The 24,366-nt window shown below is 47.1% G+C and overlaps 1 protein-coding gene across 9 annotated transcripts in view; it reads left to right on the forward strand.

Moving 5' to 3' along the window:
• Window positions 1–24,366, forward strand: part of TENM4 (teneurin transmembrane protein 4) — a 2,454,724-nt gene that overhangs the window by 2,313,875 nt on the left and 116,483 nt on the right. For all 9 annotated transcript variants that reach the window (XM_080687404.1, XM_080687408.1, XM_080687411.1 and 6 more), the window contains 2 exons: window positions 3,362–3,562; window positions 21,974–22,159. In XM_080687404.1, coding sequence (XP_080543530.1) covers window positions 3,362–3,562; window positions 21,974–22,159 — 387 coding nt within the window. The remainder of the gene's footprint in view (window positions 1–3,361; window positions 3,563–21,973; window positions 22,160–24,366) is intronic.

Raw genomic sequence — 24,366 nt, forward strand, 5'->3', positions numbered from 1 at the left:
GGTGGAAGGAGCTCTAAGGAGAGCTAAATTTGGGATTTAACAGGTAGTCCCCTCTTAAGGCAACATTTTCTCTAAAAAAAAGGGGGGGGGAGAGAGAGGGAGAGGGAGACTATAATGGGCCCATTTTTAAAGAGTGGGGAACAGGAAGGAATTAGTGTCTGAAAAGCATCGCCTCTCTGATACAGGCTGTCTGTGGACCCCAAGTGTGACTGCAGGTCCTGTTTCAGGCCTATTCGCGTTGACCAGATTGCTGTGGGCTATCTGAGAGAGGAGGCCCGCCAGCCCCTCACACAAAGGAACTTGGCTTTCTCTTCCTGACAGTGGTGACCTTCAGCTGCTGTCCCTTTTCAGTTTAGTCACTTGAGGTGAAGACCCTGAGAAGGAAAGAGAAACAAAGAGGAGATTCCTCTTGGAACTGTGGGGCTGTCCACCCGCACCCCGCCACGTTGTGTGGGCCGAGGAGGGGGGGTTAAGCTCCACCGCCCCCTGGACAGTGCCCCAGCACAAGGGTACTTACAAAGAGAAGAAAAGAAGCTGTGTAGCTCTTTGATTTACATTATCTATTTGAAAAGAAATGTTTTTACTCCCGCTTTCTTTTCCGAGGAGGGCCATCTGGGACTGATTCCTTTTATTATTTCTATTTCTCTGGTGAAACATCATTGAATAGTCCTGTGTTTATAACGGGGTTTCTGGGGGCCTTTGCCCTCCCCCTCATGCCTCCCCTCCTCCCTTAACTCTGTTTTAAGGGGTTTCACTGTGTTTATAAAACATCAGCTAACAAACTTACTTTCCCCCCATCTCTCCGGCTTCCTTCTTCTGAAGTTTATTGGCCTATATTTTTTTAAAGCCTGAACCACGCCAACAGGGCGCTTGGAGGGGTTGGGGGAGGGGCAGAAGAGAATAACTTGGGCCTTTTGCAGTGAAAAGTGAGACTGTATTTCGGGTCCTGAAGAGCGTCTAATAGCTTGTGTGGTCACTGAAGCGTGGAACATTTGGGGCAACAGTTGTGCTTACAGCCTGGCCACGGAGGCCGCATCATTTCATCAACAAGCTGAGCTTCTTCCAGAAATTTTGGCTTAAATGGCAAGCTCTGCAGAGGAAAAATATAACTGTTTGGCACCTCTTCTAAGGAGAAACTAAGTGAGACTGTCTACACGAAGTTCAGCCGCCTCCCTGCCAAGTTCTCCCGGGCCCTCCAGCAGCCCATCTTCCCAAGTTACGCAGTTTCCTGCAAAATAAATATCATGTGGGAAACCACCCCAGTGTGATGGGAAGAGATCACTTGAATCCCGTCCTCGGGTCTCTGTCACCCCAACGGCCCCAGAAAGGGAGGGCAGGCCCACAGTCTAGGTAGGATCTCCGTGGCAGAGTGTCACAATGGCTCAGATAATGGCCCTGAGTTTCGGATGAGCAGGGACAGTGTTCTCCAGGCAGGAATCTCAGCCAGTTCAGCTCAGGTTTCCTGGAGCCGCCTTCCCTCTTTAGAACTTCCCTGGAGTTCCACACTCACTCTGCCAAGTTGACCTTCAGAAGCCGGGATTAATTGATGATGAATGGCCTGGAGGTAGCCTCTCACCAGTCCTTTCTGATCTGTCCCGGCCTGAAGCATCTTCGGAGAGCGTGCAATTCGCTCCGCTGGTTCCTGGGTCCCTCACAGACGTACTGTGTCTGAGGCAGAGCAGGACTGTGCCGCCAAGGGCCTCTTTCTAAACTTGGCGCCCTCTCCGCTCGCTGGCTAACAGTGCAGATTTATAGATCCAACCTCAAGGGCCCCTCAGAGACAGCTCGAGCCCAAAGCTGGGGTCAGGTGTTCAGGGAACCGGAAATACCTTTATAGGTCCTGGGACAGAAATCGCTGACTCATTTCCTGTCAGATTGGAAAACTCTCTGGATCTAGGGAATTATCATAGTAGCCTAATGGGCTGGAATAATCCTTCTGAGATCCTGAGATCCTGGGGCCAGTCATGAAAATGTATCACTATTATTATTTTTATTCCTTTTAATTACCAGGCACTCTAGCAGGTCATGCCCGAACCGTTATTAAATGGTGTCCTGAGACTGCCAGAGAGGAGATTCTTTGCCTTCATTTGGCTTTATTGTTTCTCCACTTTGCCCTATTTCTTTCCTTGTTTTGTTTTCCTATGTTTTAACCATTTTATGTGTTTATGTCTGTGTACGTGATTAATGTATTTTTGAACCAGTCATAGGATAAAGGAAACAGCAAGACATCTATACCAGCCAGGAGTGATTCAAATTTGAGTTCCCACTGTGTGATCTTGGGCAACTTATTTAATCTCTCTGTGCTTCAGTTTCCTCATCTGTAAAATGAGGCTAATAATGGTATTTTCCTCAAAGAGTTGTTGCTAGAGTTAAATGAGATAATATATATAAAAGGTATAAAAGAAAAATATAGCACAGGAGAGGAACTAAGTTAAAATTAATTGTTATTATTGCTGTTGTGTTATCATTATTATGTTTTTAGCAGTTGCTGCTCCTGACCTCTGGTCTTCTTAGTCATCATTTAAGTCATGAAGCTGAACTCCTTTAAAAACCTAAATAGTAAAAGAGCTTTTTTTTAACAAGCTGGCCCTCAGAATAAACAGCCTGTTCCCAGAGTGTTGCCGTCTGTAAAGTCTGCTCATTTGTGTCTGAGACGCTAATATACCCACGCTGGGTTTCCCAGTCTTTTGTGCAAAAGTCAAATATACTGGGTTATAAAATTTAATTGATAACTAAAGTAAAAGCATGTCTGAATTATAAATGAGCTCTGACCACAGTTTGCTACTGCATGTCCTGATAGAACTGAAAAACAGCTACCGATTTCCAACAATTCACAATTTATACAGTTTATATAGTCCTTTCAAATCCTCGGTGTCGTTTGGTCCTCATAGCAACCTGAGAGAAAGGTAATCCTATCAGACCTGCTTTATAGATGGAAGCTCAGAGCAGGTATGTGTCTTGACCATGGTCATAGAACCAGTACATTTTGTCCTGTGACCCTTGAACTTAGGACCTCAGAGATCAAATGTTAAAACGTTTCCTCTGCAGCATAGGGCTTCCTCATGAGCTCCCATAAAGAGGCCACGAGGTAGGAATTTGTATCCACATTTTACAGGTAAAGGAACCAAGACTCGGAGAGGTAAACAGTCAGTCAGCAGGTAGAGTTGGGAAGCCAGGTTTACCATTTGCTAGTTACTGCTCTCCTCCATACCACGTGGCCTCTGCACTGGAAACCTGTGTCCTTCTACCAGAGTGTGGGAAGCCCCTTTACTTCACTACGAGGTATGGTACTTTGCTTAGAGGAGCCTCTCACCTTTGCTGGTCAGATACTTACCTGTGTTCTCTTTCCTTCGTGTCACAGTGGACTGCATGGACCCCACATGTTCTGGCCGGGGTGTCTGCGTGAGAGGCGAGTGCCACTGCTCTGTGGGATGGGGAGGCACCAACTGCGAGACACCCCGGGCCACGTGCTTGGACCAGTGTTCGGGCCATGGAACCTTCCTCCCGGACACCGGGCTTTGCAGCTGTGACCCAAGCTGGACTGGACATGACTGTTCTATCGGTAAATATGGGGAGTGGGGAGAGTAGGGCAGGGCGTGGACAGAGGGAAGATGTGTCCACTGTGCCGCGGTCACCATTTCATCCTGATCTGCCCCTGACCCTGCTCTCAGACACATAGCAGTGCATGCCCAAGTCTCTGATGCTTTTCTTCTTTTCCTGAACTTCAGTCTTCACCCTCTACTCTTAGATGGGCAGAGGACGAAAAGCTGTATCTTCACATCATTCCTTTCAAGTGGTGGCCTTGACAGTCAAAACGTCGCCCCTAACCAGTTAATTATAATAACAGATGTTTCAGAGAAATCTCATCTCTCACTTTACGGTGATCGTCCCTGAAGGCCAGGCCAAGAGAACAGTGTGCCTAGGTGAGAACTGCCAGGATGGAGCTTTGGTTTCACTCATTCCTCAGAGGAAAGTCCAAGCTCAGTGTAGTCTTTAGGGTTCTCTGTGACCTGACCCCCACCTGCCTTTCTGGCCAGATCCTCTGCAAGACTATAAGTTCCATGAGGATAAAAAACATGTCTTATTCACCTCTCCTTCCTTAGGACTTAGCATAGGCCTGGCCCACAGCAGCTGCTCAGTAAACACTGATGAATGAATGAATGAATGAATGCGTGAATGAATGAACAAATGAACACATGATGGAATGTGTTCTTGATTGTGGTATTTGGTTCACCATAGGATTTATACATACAGAGATCAAAGAATTATTATATTGTCACCCTCTATTTGTAAACATTTGTTGATTTATAGACCCTCTCAAGGTAAGGATTAAATGAGAACAGATGTGGATCCCCTAACTTAGTACAGGATTTGTGCACTGGTGGGGTCCCTTGGCCTGGCCTGCACCCTCTTGCAATCCAAGACCCCTTGAGGGATGTCGGAGAGCCAGTTTTGGCCCAATCCTCACCCTCCCCCCTCCCCGCTTCCCTCTAAGATTCATCAGTCTGTTCCATGTTTCCATGCCAGTGGTTTCCGCTCCTGCATTGAGCATCTGCCCCCTGGTGGTCAGTATGTGTCATAGCTACCGGCCAATCGGCCGGTCACTTAGGCTTTTATATAAATAGATAGTAGGTATGTTCACCTCTAGTGAACCTTAAGTAGTGTCCGCTACTTAAATACACACACACAAACAACCTGTGAGAATGGAATCATCATCCCTCTTTTACCAATTTACATAATACTGTACTCTTTACATACTCACTGAGCACCTACTGTGTGCTAGGCACTCTTATCAGAAGGAATAAAGAGGTAAGAACATTTCTACCTTTGTGAGCTTACATGCTAACAAGAGGGGAGCAGAGACAACAAACAAACAAATGAAGAGAAATCAACTGATAAGGCCCAGAAAATTTTTAAGTAATCTTAACCAGTGACACACAGCTAAAAAGTGGTAGCATCTCTAGCTAAGTGTGTTTACCCTGAATCACTTTCCCCACCACACCACACTGTTTAAACTAAGTGAAGCTCAAGTGAGCTCATTATGTTGTGTATTAACAGTCCTGGTTGTGGTCAGGAAAGTAAGACCTTTGGCAACATTGAGATCCATGCAGCACTTGTGCCTTTGGGATACTTTGACTTACCTTTCCTGCTGACGGGAGGATTGATGCTCCATACACAGTCTAAATAAGACTTTTATCCTCGTTTGCAAGGCTTGTGTAAAGACATGATTGCAAAGACAGATGTGCAGGGCCTTAGGAATAATTCTGTTTATAGCAATATTACAAATGGTTCTCTTAAAGCTACACTGGGATGTATTGTTCACCAAGCTAGTTTATGATGCATATTTAACTCTCCGTGCATTGTTAATCCCTGATGGGCCTCCACAGCCTCCCACGGAGGCAGGTATAATTTTGGGTGAGATCCTAAGCATCCTTTAGTTGGCCCTGTAAAAGGAGACAACAGAACCATTGGAAGGGGCTTTGAATAGAACTGTGAGAGCTCATCTTTCTCAATTCTGTGCACCCCACTCCCCACAACTGGTACCAAACACACGTGTGGCTTCATGTGTGAAGGCAAAGGAGCGTCATGTATTGCAAAGGATCCCTGAGTCCAACAGACATGGGCTCAAACACTGGCCCTGCTACTTACTAGTTATAACTTTGGGCAAGTCACTTCACCTCTCTATGCTGTAAAATGGAGATAATAATAGTACTTACCTTCTAGAATTATTTTTTGGCAAATTATTATTTAAAGAATTATTTAAGATAATGTTAAAAAAAGCACTTAGTGTGCTACTTAGCCCATGATATGGGCTCATTAAATGTTAGCTATTGTTATTATTATGATTGAAATACCCATTGCTGAGAGACCTGGACATTAATGACGACATTTGATAGAGGCAAGATGAGATATGCCTTTCAGGAATATCGATTGTAGTTTTTAAATCTCTAACCTATAACTGACTGAAACGGTGTCATGACTGCCACAAGGCCAGGAATTTGAAAGATGGCTTCAGAATTAGTCTCCCCTTGAAATAATAATACCAATTTGTGTTGTCAAGTGCCTCACAGCATATAAATATCTTTCAGCCCAGACAGTGTGGCTCAGTGCTTGAGTGTTGACCTATTAACCAGAAGGTCATGGTTCGATTCCTGGTCAGGGCACATGCCCGGGGTTGCGGGCTCGATCCCCAGTAGGGGGCGTGCAGGAGGGCAGCTGATCAGTGATTCTTTCTCATCATTGATGTTTCTATCCCTCTCTCTCTCTCTCCCTACCTCTCAGAAATCAATAAAAACATATTTTATAAAAATATTTTTAACAGCTATTTACACACACACACACACACACACACACACACACAGCTATCCCCTCTCCCCCACCACAGCAGCACCAGCCCTGTGAGGCAGCATCACACTGAGGCTCTGGGAGTTGCAGCAATGTGCCTAAGCAACGCTGGTCCTGGTACACAGCATGCCATGCCGTGCTGGGAGCCCAAGTCCAGCTTGCGGCCTCAGCTGGCCTGCTGCCCAGCACTCTGTGCTGCCTCCCCACAGGCCTCTGTTTCTCCTCAGCTGTCGCCACTCCTCCTGAAGCCAGTCCAAAGGCCAGTGAAAGCACTTAGATGGTGGCTGTCTCTCCGGATCCCCTGCTGTGTAGGCAGTACCTGCCTGGGCTCACTCCTGGTTCTGCCACGTGCTACCTGTGTGACCTTGGCAAGGTACTAGACTTCTCTTGGCTTCAGTTTCCTTACCTGAAAAATAGATTTAATAACAGTGCCTACCCCAGAGGGCTATATGATCATTAAATTATATAAGGGATGTCCACACGTGGAACACTGCCTGCACAGAGTGAGCACTTCCTGTCTTCTCCCACCTCCCTCCCAAGGACACTCTTACTCCATGGAAGTGAAACTCATCATTGAGTTTCAGGGACCACAGCCAAGAGACTCCTCACATTCAGGGAGTTAGGCACCAGGCTTTGTTTCAAAAGACCTGCTCCCCACTATGTGAATGGCTCAGCAAGTTGCTCCACCTCCGGACCCTCAGTTTCCTCCTAGGTAAAACCACCATGGGCTTCTGTGAGAATTCATTGAGAAAGTACAGGCAAAGTGGTTAGCACAGTGTCTGGCACAACTCAGACTCCAGCAAAACGGCCACTTTAGTCGTGTTATTTGTGTTATGAGCTCCCGACACAGCAGGGCTGGTACAGGGCCTTCCCACTGGGGGCTGCAGCCCAGCAGACACAGCCAAAGTGCTTCTTGCACCATCGGCACTGACTGTGGGTTGTGGGCTTGGCAGGAATGGGCCCCCACCATCCGGCCCTCCGAGGAAGGGAGGCTAGCTCTTCCCTGAGAGGAGTGTCTTGCTTTTTGGCATGGAGAACAGGATTTCATGGAAGCAGCTTAAGTCAACATGCCCTGGACTCAGCAACCAGCCTGTAATGAAATGTGAGCTAAGGTCCCCAACACTTTGGTTAGGTCTGTGGAAACAGTGAAGTCAGGTTTTATACAAGTGTTTACTCAGACCCCTGGATTGCCAGCAACGTGGCTTCCAGTCTCATGTCAGAAATCCTTCCTTAAATCCAGCTTCATTGTGTGTCTTCCTTCCTGACAAACACACAAGATAACTGTTTGAGCAGATCCCTGTCCCAAAAGAGCACAGGTTACACGGCTCATCCCCTACCCTCAACATACCTGTGTCCTCAACTCTGGGCCCAGGGGACTTCACTTCCTCAGTCCTTTGAGGGTGATGATGGTGGTGGTGATGATGATGGTGGTGATGGTGGTGATGGTGGTGATGGTGGTGGTGGTGGTGGTGGTGATGGTGGTGATGGTGGTGATGGTGGTGATGATGGTGATGGTGATGATGGTGGTGATGATGGTGATGGTGGTGATGATGGTGATGGTGATGATGGTGGTGATGGTGGTGATGATTGTGGAGGTGATCATAGTGATGATGATGATGATGATGATGATGATGATGATGATGATGGAGGCGATGCTGTTGTTTTACCAATGGGAAACAGTTGGGGAGGGAAATGACTTGAAAGTAATGCAGCTAATCAGTATCAGAGTTTTCATTAAATCCAGGCCCATTGTTTTGAAGTTCTCAGCTCTTGCCTCAGGCCCCCATCCTATCCAAAGAGGTTTCCTTGTCAGCCATCTTGTCTTTCTCCCTGACAAGCCACAGGATGGAGCATGACTAAAGAACCACCGGTTTCTTAGTGCTTGCCATTTCCCAGGTACTGAACTAAGTGCTTATCAACCATCATCTTAGTTAAGGTTCATCAGAACCCTGTGAGGGAAGTGTTCCATTTTCCAGCTGAGGAACTTGAAGCTCAGAAAGTTAAATTCCTTGGCCAGCATTCCCCTACCCCCATTAGTAAGTGACTGATCTGGCTCCAAGGACCCTCCTCAGCTCTGTGGAAAATGGAACAATGTATTGTAACTGTGCCTGGATGCTTCGTAGCTTTTGCATAGGGTGGGCACGCGCAGCAGCACTGACACCCCCTCCCTTCCCCGAGTGTTTTCTTTGGCTTTTCATCCTCTTGGCTTGGAGTTACTTAGAAAAGGAAAGGAATTTAACCCCTTCAAGATGGCCTTTAAAATTGGAAAAGCCTACCTTTTTGTCACACCCTAATGACTTCCAAAGAAGACTTCAGGCTCGGTAGCATTTTCCAGGAAAGCATTTCAAACATGATCCCTTAGACTTGTCATCTGCCCTCCATTGGCTCTCCCTCCTCAGTAGCCTCTGTCCTCAGCCTCATGAATTCGTTCCTCGTTTCCACTACTCTGTGAGCCCTCTGCAATCTTGACTTCCATACATGACTTTTATTTGAGAGGCCCTTTCACTACATTTTATTCCTTTTGGTCCGGCTCATAGAAGCAGTACATGGCAAAGAATCTGCCTCTAAAATGCTCACGCTGATGGGTTATGATTCTTATCATTTCATTGCAACTGAGTTTCATGGAATAGCAGGTGGAGATGTTTGAGAGATTCGGTGGTACAGGGTTGGAGGCAGCACATGGGTGGTATTTGGAGAGAGACCAAGCCAGACTCTTTCTTTTCCAAACTCAGCTCATCCAGAGAATAGGGCTGATGACACCTGCCTTGCATTGTTGTCTTTTAAATTAGCTTTAATATGTATCAATGAAATGCCTAGCACGGTGGCTGGTATTCAATAAGCACCCAATAAAGTATTAGTATATATTTTTAGAATGCACGATTAAATCTAAATTAGCCAGTCCTTAGACTCTAACACATTTTATGTTTGAGGGCAGTTGATATAGTGAAGTAGCCTCTGTCCTCAAATCCATACTCTGCCCTGGATTTGAGTCTATGTGACCTTGAACACCTTGGTTTCTCTCTCAGATGCTCGGTTTCTTTGTGGTTCCTGAGACTCTCCACCACACTGGTCACCAAGTCTAGATGAAGCGTCATTAATGTGCTGGCACCCTTATCCCCAGACAATAGAATGACGGCCACAGAGCATTAGCATCAGTCTTCTCTAAGGACAGCAAGCTTCCTGTGAGCTCCATTCAAGAGCAGAACACAGCCTCCACAGAGAGAGCACCCAGCACAGCTCCACACCTGCACACCTGTGCACCTGCACACCTGCACCCACCCCTAACATGCACATTGTCTACTTCATTTACTCATGAACTTTTCTGGCTTCCACGTGTGGGGGCAAGGGTCTACTGTAGGCACTGAGAATCAGACAGCCACAGTCCATGAAGGAAGCAACACCTAGTTATAAGACATGACTAGAGCTCTGACTGATGTGTGTACAGTGGGGTTTGCAAGCACAAAGCCAGGAGCAGTGAGCTCGGCCAAGAGAGAATAGGGAGAGGAACCTGGGAAAGTCTTCTCCAGGGAGGAGACTTGTAAGCCAGACCTTGAGAGGGGACTCCCTGGTGACAATGGAGGGAGGAGTCCAGGAAGAGGGAAGAGCACACACAGAAGCATGAGCTACGCAGGAGCATCATCTGTTTGGAAAGCCCACCTTGGACTGACTGGAGAACAGGAGCCACAGGAGTGTGGGCAGGAAGTTAGGTCAGAAAGGTAGGCAGGGTCCAAATCACAGAGTTCACTGGATGCCTCACTGGAAATCTTGGATTTAAAAATATTTCAATGGCCCTGGCCAGTATTGCTCAGTGGTTAGAATGGTGACCCTCAAACCGAGGGGTCGTGGGTTCAATTCCCCATCAAGGGCATGTACCTGGGTTGCAGGTTCAATCCCAGCCTGGTCAGAGCACATGTGAGTGGTAATCAATTGATGTGTCCCTCTCACATCAATGTTTCTCTCTCTCCCTTCCATTCTCTCTAAAATCAATGGAAGAAATATCCTTGGATGAGGATTAACAAATCAAAAAGATGTTTCAATGCATGTTGTAGATTTTCCTTTCAGACTCCCCAGTAGGGCCCTTTCTTTAGCTCTCTCAGCTCAACTTGATGTAGGTTCTACCTTTACTTAGGGGGGGCTTCTAGAATCCAAGCTCAGATCCTCTGAGCTTCCAGGTTCTTCTTTATTTCTCTCATTCCCTAACAAAAGGAAAAGCAACTCGCAACACACATTTAATAACAATAATGACTAGATGGATAGGGAACAGAAAAGCTCTTATCAAATTAAGTCACAATTGACCACAAAGAAGCTCGATGACTTAAAAAAAATAACCTGCAAGTAGCAACAGGGTTAAAAAAATTAAAGCTCTAAATATAGCAGTTGCATTAGTGCTAGATTTTAAAAGTGGTAATTCAATTTTATTTACGAGGCAAAATATAATTACATTTAAATTTGAGGGACCAGAATTTAATTCTTATTAATGACAAGACTGAGTGAGATGCTTTATCGCCAGAGAAACTGTCTTACATTCATGGATGGGAGAGAAAATTAGATCCAGCGTTGAGCATTCTCCCCTGTTGCAAGTCTCATTTGTGTAGCCAGAATTGTTCCCTCTCTGAGCCAGCATTAGCTTCTCAGCCCTGAAAGCACAGTACCGACATCCAATTAAACATCAAAAGGAAATGATCAGACTAGACTATTTCTGTATAGGTATGTTATGGGAGGGGAAACTCAGGGTTAGAATTTCACCCGAGGAATAACATCCACTGAGACTTGACATTTCCTGTACCCCTTCCCAGCAGCAAGTGCTAGCCTAAAATCAAAGTTCAGAATAATAAATATCTGAGAGATTGACACCGAGGCAGAGAAAGAAGAGGAGGTACTGGGAGCAGGTGGAGACGAGCCCACCCGTTGTCTGGGAAGTCGTGCGGAGGTTTAAACACAATGTGATGGTCAGTTCCTAACATTTAATCAAAGGCTGGGAAATTGGGTCCAGACAGGAGTACTACTAAATACTGCCAGAGTTAAAGGTTGACAAGTCAGGAGCTGGCAGCTTTGTAATTTAGTAGAATCCCCCCACACCGCACCCCCGACAGCCCTGGAACCTTTTCTATCAGAACTGGAGCTCTTCAGTATGCAAATATAAGCTCTCCTGAAATTGGGTTTCTGAATCAGGTTTCTATTTGGATGCCCAAGCTGATATCTTACATGAAATCTCTGGTTGTCTTCCTGAATCAAACTGCTGGTATGATAACTTGTAATTTAAAAATAATAACTGTTCTTGGAATGGAAATTTTATAAAGCTCCTTTATGTATGTGCTTCATGATTGATTCAAGCAACAAATCCATAAGTCTCTGACATTGCAGATGGTGTTATTCTCAGTAAACCAGGGTTCAGAGAGCTTGGGTGACTTGCCCAAAACCACTCTGGGGAAACAAGATTCCAACCTAGCCTTCTTGGGCTTCAGAGCCCATGCTCATCCCCTGCATAACTCTGCCATTAGCTCTTCCAAGGTTTATGCTGATACTGTCAATGAATCCGGTATCAGATTTATAAAGGACCACTTTATAAATTTGGTACCACTTCCAGGAACCAGGTGAATCGGATCACAACTAACAGTGTACCGGACACTACTACCAGGGTACAAGGAAAAGAGCATTTGCTTTCTGGGGTGATCGGGTGGCTTCTTGGAGGAAGGGGAATTGAAGGTGGGTCATGGAGGTTGGATTTGAGTTGGCAAAGTGGAAGGAAGAGGCAAGCCCCTTGCAGCAGCCCCCTGGGGAAGTCACAGGTCTGCAACAAAGATGAGCCAGATCCTGGCATTTTCTAGGAAATTTGTGGCAGCAGTGAGAGGGGAAGAGGTGAGGGAAGTTGACAGGCATCCGATAATGAATGGCCTTGAAAGAGTTTAGGTTTTATCTGTCAGTGGGAGCCTCTGGAAAGCTTTAAGCAGAGATGCAGCACAGTCAGGTTTGGTTTTAGGAAGATTACTTTGATACTGGCATGCAGTTGGAGGCACCTGGGGGACTTCCAGGTGGATGTGTCCAGGAGAGAGTTAGATAGATGAGCACATGATGGGCCTTTCACAAGGGATATCATGGTTGGAGGTCTTTGGGAAAAACATTGAACATCAGCCTATCTTTCACTTCACCCATTTGGGTCTTACCTTGGAGTTTGGATAGTGGTCCAGCCCTGGCTGAACGTACACATCTCAGTCACGTTCTTTTGCTTCTCTGTTCACCGGCCCTTGGCTAGCTTGTTATCCTTCAGCAAAGTCAGACCCTATTTGAAGGCCTCCTCCAAGCAAGGCCTGAACACCTCTAGGCAGGAAGCCCAATGCCCTCCAATTAAGATGAACAGCAGTGGCTGCTACTGCTTCTGAGAGGGGTGCTTCAAAACGCTTGAAACGCTAGTCTGGGGGAAGGAGGTGTGGCGACCGCTATGCACTGACATACCGAAATCCACTCTTCTGCCTGGGTTGAAATCTTCCCTAGCTCCTTGAGTGAGGTGAAAGGCCGCGCAGCTTCCAAGGCTCATTAGCTGGCTGCCATCTCCATCCGATCCGATTCGTGGGACAGAGCCACGGCTTGGAGCAGCGACAGGGAGGGAAGTTGAAAAGCATAGGAGAGTGGCTTGGGTTTGGCCTCAGTGTCAAAAGGAGACTAATTACTGTGAGGAAGTCAGAGGCTCCTTTCCTGTACCTTCCTCCCCTTCTGGCTTCTTCCTGAAACCTGCCCCAAGACTAAAAAGCCATCTGCCCCTTTAGTGAGAGAGGGAAGGAGGGAGAACAGGTGCTCTCTGCAAACCAATTTGTTCAAAACATAGGGATAGCTGGCCTGTGGGAGAGAAAGTTAACTTGTAATTAGTTGACGGTATGCCGGGTATTTGTTCTCATGTATGCATTGGAAGACTTGAGTTGCTTGAGCATAGGAATAATTTGATATAGTTTCTGAATCCCCAGTCTAGGGGCATCTAACACATGGGTGTGCGATACGAAGGTGGGCAAAAGTGGGTTTATAAAATTGTTCATATGGAAAAAAACATGCAGGTTATGATTATTGCAAGAATGTTATGAACTCTGTGTTTTGCATACTCACAACTGTAAACCTATTTTGGCCTACCCTATTTATTTTTAAATCAACTTTTAGATTCTGGTAGATAGGTGTCATTATCACCATTTTATAAATGACACAAATAAGAGTCGGGGGTGTGCAGTATTGTTTCCCATAGCTGGGAGGTAGCAGAGCAGGCTCTTATATCTAGCCAGCTTAAACCCAGGCCTCTGTCCTGTGCAAAATCATAGAGCCTTGAGCGGTTCCATCGGGCACCTGCCTCATACCACTGGAATCTGGCACTACGGGAATGCGGCAGATCCATTTCCCGGGCAAGACACTGTGGAATGCGGAGCTTAACCCGACGATAGCAGGGCTTGGAGGTAACACTAATAGCCCTGATAACGAAAAGTCCACGTAAAGAGCCCTGGGAGCACAGGGAGTGAAACCCCTTCCAGCTGGGACACCGGAAAGAGGCCTCAAGGAGAAGGTGGCATTGGAGTGAGAACTCAAAGCACATTTAGAGTTGAGCATGGGGTAGAGGATAACCCAGACCGTGGAGGCACAGAGGAGGAACCAAAGAGTGTGATGAGCACCCCAACCCAGCCCCACCCCCTTTTAGTCATTTGTCTAGTGGGGCCCTTACTAGTACATGCCCGTCTCCTAAGGCGGCCATCTGTTTCTTGCTCAGGTACTGATATGCGTGTCACTGTGCAGCAAAGGTCAAGGCATTCCTCTCTCGGGGCCCTCGTGTTCCTGTCTGTAGAATGCAGAGCATCTCTGAGGTGCCTTCTCTCGCTTTGACCACAGAAACTGTTCTAAATTTTCCTCCTCTTTTTGTCTCTTACCCCTAAACCTGACTAAAGGAGATCCCCTGGCCAGGACCAGGCCACTTCCTGCCCAACATCAGCTCGCTCCTGGCTCCCCCTCTTTCTCCTTCCTTCTCCCCTGTTCCCAGGGTCCTTTACCTCCAGCTCGTTTCCTTCAGCTCCTTCATATCTGTGCCTTTCTCCCACATCCACCTTGCAAAACCCAGGATCATCTCAACCACTCACCATCTCTGATCTTAGAGCTGGGCTTCTTAGCGCCGGAACCAAGTCACATCCTGCTCATGATCTTTAGGGTCTCCTGGGCCCTTCCAGCTGCAGTCCTCTTGCATTTTGTGAGTTATTTCTCTCATTCCCAAGGGGCTCTTTCAAACGTCCACATCTGTTCATCTGCATCCTGCTCAACAGAAAGTTCTACCTCCCTGAGAACACTGAAGCATTAGTTATGTGCTTTTCCATTATCCCAGCCCTTCCCTTACACGGGTCTCTGCCTACATACCTCTCCCCAGAGGATGAGGTGCCCACCACGCCTGCCCCTCTTTGTTCTTCAGATCCAGTCCTCCAGCTATTCAGAGGAACCTCAGTTGTTCACATCATCCCCTTGCTCTTCCCAGTATCTTCAATCCCTCCCTTCCCCTGGACCTTTCAGCACATAAATGTGATATGGTTGCCACACAGTGAGCGTTTGTTCTGTGGAAGAGTGCACGATACCAGGCATATTACATGGTGTTCGATTAAGCCTCACATGAACCTGAGATGTTGGTGTCTGTATCTTACTTTGCAGAAGAGAAAGTGGAGGCACAGAAAGATGAAGTCACTTGCCCAAATCACACAGTTAGTGGGATGGTTGGATGACGTGATGGATGCTGGGTTAATGGATGGATGGAGGATGAACAGACACATAAACAAAAGGAAAAGTACTTAATATGAAGAACACTGGGTCAGGGTGAGGAAGGAGACTCAGACTTTCATTTCAGAGATCCTATAGTTTAGCTGGTATGATGATCTAATACATAATTAACAGTCAGGGAGATATGTCATTTTACATCTGAGATTTTGCTTAAACCTGGTCCCATAATTTACAGACCAAATAGCTGTGTTAATCCTAGTGACCTTTCATTCTAGCTAATATCTTTGAGCAAGTCCCTTAATCTCTTCAAGCTGTTTTTCCTCAACTACAATACGGCAGTGAAAATACCATTGCAGGACTGTTGCAAAGATTGAATGAGATAACACTTGTGTGCCATCAACAATAGTTCTACATTTCCTCCCTTTTTTGCCTCCAATGCTGTGCAGTGTGGCTTGGACTTAAAATGTACCAGGATTTCAGAGAAATTCCCCAAGCTGTGCACTAACTCAAATGACTGAGTGATGAAACAACATCCTAGTGGGAATCATTTTAAATTATTTAACCCTCTTTTAAAATGTCTTAAGGTCACTCTAAGCACCTCAGATCCTAAGAAAAATAGAACAGTTTTCGCTGCCATCCATTTTCGTGCTAAGTATAGGCTTATTAAAGGGCTTCCCAGGAGGTCTCCCTGGGCCAAGCCTCTATTTATACATCCCTGGACTTTTAAAAATAGCTGCACCTGGATCTGTTCCTTGCTCAGCAGGAAAGCGCACAGATCCTTGGGTGAGGTCCCCTCCACCCTCCACTCATGTCACTTTTGAGCATCTTTGCAGAGAAGAAATTTTATGGGAAAATTATATATCAGTCTCTCCCTTTAGGAGAAAGGCACAGCTTCCCCTACCAGCTATTTTAATGAACAGGATTGTAAAGTAAGTCAGGACAAATTAAACCATAGCCCCAAGATAGGGCCTTCATCCAGGCTCTTATGAAATCAACATTTAATGAGAGGAGCCTGGGCACAATTAACCAATAGCTAAACCTTCTATCTTCCCCTACCCTTTTCACCTCTTCCTCGTGTATCCACCTGCATTACAGAAAGAGAATAGAAGTGACACAGACATTGGCATGAAGGGTAATGTGTGTGTGGGTGTAAGGACTGAGACACTTGAAACTTACAGCGATTTCGGTTGAAGACTGGAGAAGATGAGTTTCTTTTCTTTTTTTTTTCTTTTTTTAATCCTCACCTGAGGATATTTTTCCCATTGGTTTTAGGTGAGAGAGAGAAACATTGATGTGAGAAAGACACATCGATTGTTTGCCTCCTGCACGCCCTCCAATCAGGGCCAGGGATGGAGCCTGCAACCCAGGTACATGCCCTTGACCAGAATTGAACGCAGGATCCTTCAGTCCTCTGGCCGATGCTCTACCCACTGATCAAACCTGGCTAGGACTGAGAAGATGAGTTTCTAAGAAGGTTAGGCACAAGGAGACTGAGCCCATGTGAATATGTTTAACCAAATAAATTTTACACAGTATGGCAATGAGCTAGAGTTGAGCCAACTGACATAACACCTCTTCCATGGAGCTTCTAAAATTCATCTGTTCTCTCAACAAATATTTGTTGAAAGCTCATGCTGTGCCAGGCCTGGTGCCTGCTGCCAGGGAACCATGATGAATAAAAGCTAGAGCCTGCCATCAGGTGGGCTTCCAGTCTAGAGAGACGGACGTGCACATGTGAGGCAGGGCAGAGGTGGGGTGGGAAGGGGAGTGTCTAGGAAAAGACCTAAGGTGTCCTTGGGCCTAACCTGGTTCACCTCCAAGGACCGATACAGTGCAGTCAAGAACTTCATGGGCATGGAATTTAGAACAGTGGGGCATTTTCACCTGTTTTCAAAAGGATGCCTAGGCTACAAATATAAATAGCTTCTAACTGGGTTTTGAAGGTCTTGGCTGATGATACCATGTTAGAGAACCAGAGAAAAGGCTTAATATTCAAATTTTTAGGCTATTGCTAGAAAAGCAAATATTTTGCTCTTCAGGAAGATGCTACTCTTCCAGGTGACTAGGAGTTGTGCTGATACAGGATGTCTTAGGTCCCCATCAGTCAGTCATGTACATAACATAGTTTACATAGAGCTTTTCACATATACATACTTCCTTCAATCATCCCTCCTCAACCTGTAGGGGACCATTATTACCCTCCCCATTTTGGGGGTGAAGAAGTATGGCTCAGAGAGATTAAGTCATTCTCTCAAGGACTCCATAGGGACCCAAAAAAATTGGGGGGTCAGAATCTGAACCAAAGTCTACCCTATGGATTGTGTACTGCATGGAACTTCAGAAGAGTCCTCCAGCTCTGACCCTCCAGCATTTAGTAAGAAAGCCCTGATGTTAATCACGTGGAAGTCAGCCAGCGTTTATCAAATGCTCACCTGTACTGGGTGTGTTGCATAAACAAGAATTCACATCTGATCTTCTGACTTCAGTTCTGTATTCTTGCCACTCCACCTCATTTCCTTTCTTACAAGACCATGTGGGCACAATTGATCACACATGGCACTAGGCTAGCAGCTTCCCTTCCATTCATGTTGACGTTTAATTGGTTGAGCGTATATCTGCCTGCCATGCTCGATGTCAGCTTCTTGAGGTCAGGAAAGAACCCCATCTGTCATAGTCACCACTGGCTCTCCAGCACCCGCTAGAGTGAGAATTTAAGAAATTAAACAAATGAGCGTAATTCCTACACTAGCTCTCTGCAGAATGGGTGTCATCCCCACTTTTCATTTGAGGAGACTTGAGACCTAGAGACCAGCGGTGATCCAAATTTCACAAAGTACCACTTACGTCATGTAAAGGGCTTATGAGCTGTCAAAGCCCATTCTTTAGCATCATACTATTAGGTTTTCACCACCCCTCTGGGAAGTTCTGTTTGCTTTAATGTCAAAGCAGAATCTAGAAGGAAAAATAAAGAAATTCCTTTTATTTCAAGGACAAAAGAATATATATATATATATATATATATATATATATATATATATATAGTGCCTATGGCTTGAGGACAAATGATAAAGTAGCATCTCAGGCTTCTGAGATGTCAGTGGGTCCATCTGCTCAGGCAGAGGAGAACCTGGACACTGACAGGTTGTGTGCCTGTCAGCATTCCACAAACATCAGGGTCACCCTGTTCAGGCCCCTTCCATTTAAATGTGTAAAAGAGCTCACAACCCAGCTTGTAAAGGGCTGATGGAGGGGTGCCTGGCCACCAGGCAACTGGCGCTCCAGGCCAGGAGAGCTCGTCTAGAGGAACTGGCGAGGAAATGGAGCATTTGGATGGACAGCTCCGTGGTCTCCAGATGAAAATTGTAAGATCGAGTGTCTGGGAAACTGTGTGGAGGATCTCATTTCATTTCACATCTATCCAGGGTCTGACTTGGATGTCACAAAGGATAAGCAACAGGGCCAGAAAATGGGGGAGATGTACTTGAAGAAGAACCAAGTTCCCCTCAAAGGAAAAGCTGCCCCTTTGCCTCTCCGTTCCCTTATCTGGAAAATGCCTGTCTAGCAGCATTGCTCTGAGGATTGTCCAATGAGGAAGAAGCACCAGATGACTAGAATTCCCTTGCCCTGTCTGGGTCTCAGTAGCATCACCTCTAGGAAAGATAGCAGCCAGGTGTTCTCACAGCTTTGCTTAACAATTCAATGAGACATGGTACATGAAGGGTGCTTTGCAAACTGTAAAACCTGAATAATTGTTCATTATTAATCAAAAAACAGCTTTCCCACACATTACCTCATTTGATCTAACACCAGCCCTGTGAGATGGGTGAAGTGGGAATTATTATTCCGTTTTACAGAAATGGAAAGCAAGGCTCAGCAAATTTCATAACTTTCAACTTGCAGGTTACCCAGTCAATACGTGGCAAAGGGTAGACCCCAAATCTGTCTGATCCTAAGATTCCTGGTTTTCCTTCATTGCACATAAGCAATAAGGTGTGGAAGTGAGTAACAGCTGCAGATTATGTGGTTAGTCTTGGAATGCCAATATCAGTCTGTGCTTTGTCTGGACTATGATTCCTGGAGGGAGGGGATCATATCTTACTGACCTGTGGATTCCTGGTATCAGGCAAGTCTCTGGCACATAGTGGGCATGCATGGAATATTATTGGAGGAATAATGAATCAGTATGAATTTATCAATACCTGCTATATAATAGGAACTCTGTACCCTCTGAACTGGGTGCTATCATCATCCCCATTTTTCAAAGGAAGACAGTGAAGCTCGGGGCAATCAGATAGGCTGCCTATGGTCAAATAACTAGCAGAATTAATATTTGGAGCCGCATCTGATTCCAAGTCACTATCCTTTCATCCCCACTGCTTCCAGCCTGCTTAATAAGGGATTTGACTACCTATTGGCTAAGACCTGAAGTCAAGTTGTGGCGAGAGCCTGCCTCCTCGGCGCTCCACCCCCATCAACTCTGCACGCCCTGCTGCCTGAAGCACCCAGGCTGTGGGCCCACCTTGCTGCCACCATAAACTGCCACCTGAAATAGTGCTGAGTACACCCAAACAGATGCCAAGCCAATCTTCTCTCTTGGCTTCCCAGGAAGCTTTAGCCCTGAGTGTAGGCTCCACCTCCAGAGTCACCAGAGGCCAGGGCCCTAGGAGCAAGGTGCAGAAGGGTTGGGAACTACGAAACAGAACTTGGGGAGGCCTGGGGCCTGCAGAGTGTCATTGTGGTCTGTGTGCGAAGAAGGGAAAGAAGTTTGAAAGGCATCCTGAAAAAGGCCCATTCTGGGAGAACTGCTTTATAGAGTGACACTGCTCCCTCCCCTTCCCCCCAACCCCCACCCCCCCTTCACTTGGAAAATTTCTCTCAGGGCAACTCACTAGAGATAAGCAGATAAATAGTCCTGGACTGATTTCCACCAGGCTGAGTAGGGCGTTCGTGATCTGTTTTACAGTCTCAGGCACCTATAGCCCCAGGCAAACACAGATTAATCCATTAGCCAACAACCTTAATTAAGGGTCGGTTCTGTGCCAAGATTTGTGTTGGGTATCAGGCCTAGACCTGATTAGAAGAATTCAGTCCAGACTCGGGTGTCCCTGGTCTGATACTGAGACAGACACAGAAACAGCAAACCCCTCTACCATGTAGTGTGGGAAGGCCAGGAGCAATAGAACAATGACAGGATGAATCGCAGGCGACTCCTGGACTCCTCGCTCGCAGCAGGAGGGACACTTGAGCTGAGCCTCGGGGTAGATGATGCTCTGTAACATGGAGAGTACTTATGATGTAGACATAATGTTCCCTTAGAGCCGGAAGGAATAATGCCATCAGGTCCCCCCTCCAGTAGATGAGGAAACTGACACCCAGGGAGGGGAAGTGACCTTCCCAAGGTCACATAGCAGATTAGTGGCTGAGCAGGCACAGATCTTGCAAACCTGATCCTTGGACTCCTAGTCTAAAACTCACTGTCCCAAGAAACATTTCTTGAGTTAGTGGCCTTTGTCATTTGCCAAGCCCTTTCTGTCATCCATTTTACTGGATGCTCATCACAGCCCTGAGAGTCAGCACAGGGGCTATGAGGCAGCATCAATACTGCCCACACTCAGCACATTGGAGAAGTCAAGGAACCTGGCTAAGGTCATGCAGCTCAGAAGCTCCTAAGTCTGGCTCTAGGTCAGGGCTCTTGCACGCATTTTACAGTGGCTTCTCTCCTCTGGGCATCTGAGGAACCCAGTGTGTTACTGCCTGTAGCATCTCCCTTCTCAGGCAGTGTGCTTGGCAAGGTGCCTGGCATGGGAACTCACTATAAATGGTAACTCACTGTGTTGTTTTTTAATTCTTGAACATATTAGCCATTGCCTTGTAGACTCATAAGAAAGGACTGAGCCTCTATGATATAATTTTCTTTTCTTTCTTTTCTCAAAAATAGCTAGACAATTAGTAGCTTAAAAGGGAGTAGTAATGGGCAATGCAATTTGACATAGGTGCCACTTAACTTAATTTGAAACTAAAGGTGCTAGGCTTTTCATTGGAAGATGGTTGGGCCACGAGGCACAGAACCAAGTCAGGGTCTCCCTCCACCAGAGCCCTGGCAGAGGGCATTGTGGCCATGGTTGCTCAACCCAGTCCCTTAAAAGGAGTTGTGTCTGGGAGCCTCCACAGCCTCTGCCTGGATGACGATGAATCTGCGCTGACCTCACGCCCCAGGGGCTTGTGAATCAGGTCATGTACGTGTTGGTGAAGGGCCAGACAGCTCCCACTGTGGAGTGCCCCCTGCCCCCTAACTGATTGCTTTGTATCTGAAAGGCCGTTTAGATGGTGCTTGGAATTGCAGTGGCAAAGCACTGAACGTACACCCAGCAAAAGCACAAACCAGCCACCTCCTAGAGTTCATGAGGCCCAGGGCCCAGTCTTCCTTGTACCCCTCGTCTATCATAGTCAAGGCTGGACCAAAACACAGGCCCCAGAACATGCCCACAAGCCCTTCTCTGGAGATCGCGGACTCATCCTCACTGTTTTCACACATAACCGGTTTTTAATTAAATTTGACTTTTCCTCCCATCTGTTCAGCGGGACAGTCCCCTTTGAAGTGGCAAGCACAGACGTGGGGACAGGCTGGCAGTAGGGGGCGCAAATAGAGCAGAGCCCTTCCATCCATCCTATTTTCAAAGAATGGGTTTGGGACAGGCTTCTGCCCGGAGAATGTTCTTGTCCGAGGGTCATTGTCCACAGAGATTAGCTTCCCCAGCCCCTGGAATCCCGACTGCTCCCAGAAGCCAAGGAAGGTAGCCAAGTGTGACTCTTGTTCCCAGCAACACCTTGCTCAGTACTTATTTTTTTCTCTCTCCTCCCTCTCCTGCCTCTCCTGGCCCCCTCTACTTCCTCCCCACAGAGATCTGTGCTGCCGACTGCGGGGGCCACGGCGTGTGTGTGGGGGGCACCTGCCGCTGTGAGGAAGGCTGGATGGGGGCGGCCTGCGACCAGCGGGCCTGCCACCCGCGCTGTGCCGAGCACGGGACCTGCCGCGACGGCAAGTGTGAATGCAGCCCCGGCTGGAACGGCGAGCACTGCACCATCGGTATGACGGGCCGGGCCCCGGGGTGTCTTCTCTGGCCTGCACGGTGCCTTTGTCGGGTACTCCAGGGCCAGGGCTGACCCCACTGCATGTGGGAACTGGGCAAAAAGTCCTTTCATCTGGTGACATTATGGTTGGCATTTCCTAGACATCAATTGGACTAAAACTCATCACTGGACACTAACCTCCCTTCCTCCCCAATCTGCATTTCCCAGATTCCAGCTGGTTGGCATGCCTTGCTAGTTAGCCCTTCCCAGGCCAAATGCAGTGTAGCTCTGCGTTAAGGAGCCTAGGTTCCAGGAGACAGAGGATTCTCCCTTAGCAGCTGTGGGCAAGTCCCAGTGCCTCTCTGAGAGCCTCAGTTTCCTCACCTATAAAAATGGGAATAATAATGCATGTAAAGAGCTTAGAACAGGCTGGCACATAGTATAACACTCAATAAATATAGCCATTATTATCAAATTCACTATCTGGTTGGGAGGCGCTGGGCTTAGCTGAGCCCTTCATACCCACTGGCCTCCTAGCCCTGAGCTCCAAAAGATTCCCAGAATCCCAGGGAAAGCTTCCCACAGGCCACATCTGCATCCCATTAGCCTAGGACCCCTCCTCCCCTGTCCTGGGCTTCCGTCCTGTCTGCGTTTGTCTCCTTTCTCCTCCCTGGGGGGCTCCTCGGCACCAGGGCCCCTGCTAAAGCAGCTCTGTTGGCAGCTTTCAAAACAAGCCCATCACTCCCTTCCCTTCTTTCTGCCTTTCCCGCTGGTTTTGTTGATTTTAAACACAGCCAGACATTTTGCTTGGTTTATTATCTGGAATGAACACTCACCAAAAGCTTTTTATTGAATCAACTGGTCTGTGGATGTGTGTTTTAACTTCTTGCATTTTTTTTTAAAGGCAGGGTTGGGTCAGATGGTGCGCACATGCTTCCAGAGGCAGGATTCTGGGTGCCCCTCCCGCTCTGAGAGTCACCTCTTGAGTCTTATAGCAACTGGAGACAAGCCCCAAAGCTTTGGGAGGGACAAAGGAATTCTGAGCAAATGGAGCTGCCTCTTATCTCATGGTGTTTTTTGGGTTTCTTTTAGGCTCCATTCCTTTTGTTTAATAGCCTGAAATCCATGCATATTCACCACCCCTGCCCTCACAATATCACTCTTTATAAGTGGCTGTAGGATACCTTCTACTTAATACTGTTGATAACAATGGCTTCTAATTCTGAATATTTTCAATGTGCCAAGTGCTGTGCTAAAGGCTTTCACTAAATTATTTCATATTCCTAACAGTGACCCTGTCAAGGCACACAACGTTTTCCCAGGGCCTGAGGCCGAAGGTCACTTCACTTTTAAGAAGTGAAACAGGAATTGGAGGCTTGGTTTTCTGGGCCTTGGTGCAGGGGGCTGCTCACCAGCTGCTTGCTCTGCAGTCCTTTCGGGACAAAGCCCGGGTTCTCTGCAGAGGCATCCAGCCCATATCCTCCCCAGAGGCCTGTCTCCCTATGAGGGTTACGCTCAGAGTTTCACACCTAATTCACCAGCCCACACTCTCATCAGCCACTCAGAGCCCATGGCAGCCCTCCCTGCTTTTCCACAGCAGACAATGCTGCTGCGTCTTGCTGTGGCTTCTGGGTGGCTTCTTGTGTCAGTGTCATCTTACCTTGTGATGGACCTGAAACCCCGTAAAGAGAAGGGGCTCAAGTTCCTGGCAGGCCCTCTTCCTTCAGCTCTGCTTCCCCTTTCCTGCACGACTAAAGACAGATGACCTTTCAGCCTCCCCAGCCCACAAGGGGCCCAGCCCTATTAAAACCAAATCAGAGCCCAGAGGGAGGACATTTCTGTTTTCCTAGCTTGCTCATGGAGCCCTCAACTTGCCTTTCCAAGTTCCAAAAAGTTATGGATGTCAGACTTTTATAAGATAAAAGCTTTAAATTTGAGTCAGACGACGAGGGACTTGGAGACGTTCTCCCCGGGTGCAGTCACGGATGAGGCATGACCAGCTTGTGGGCAGGCTGGGCTACGTCTAGCATCTCGTCTCATGGCTGTTCATCAGCCGGACCTGAAGAATGTCCCTTTTGTTTTGCTACCAAGAAGTCAAACCACCCCCTCCCACCTCCCCTGCCCACCCTGTGGTCAGTCTTTAAGAGCAGATCCCTCCTCGGGATTTTGGATGCGTCTTCCCCTCCAGATAAGACATCTATCAGGGTGAATGTGCATGATTCA

The sequence above is a fragment of the Plecotus auritus genome (genome assembly GCF_963455305.1).
Source record: "Plecotus auritus genome assembly, chromosome: 9".
Classification (NCBI taxonomy): domain Eukaryota; kingdom Metazoa; phylum Chordata; class Mammalia; order Chiroptera; family Vespertilionidae; genus Plecotus; species Plecotus auritus.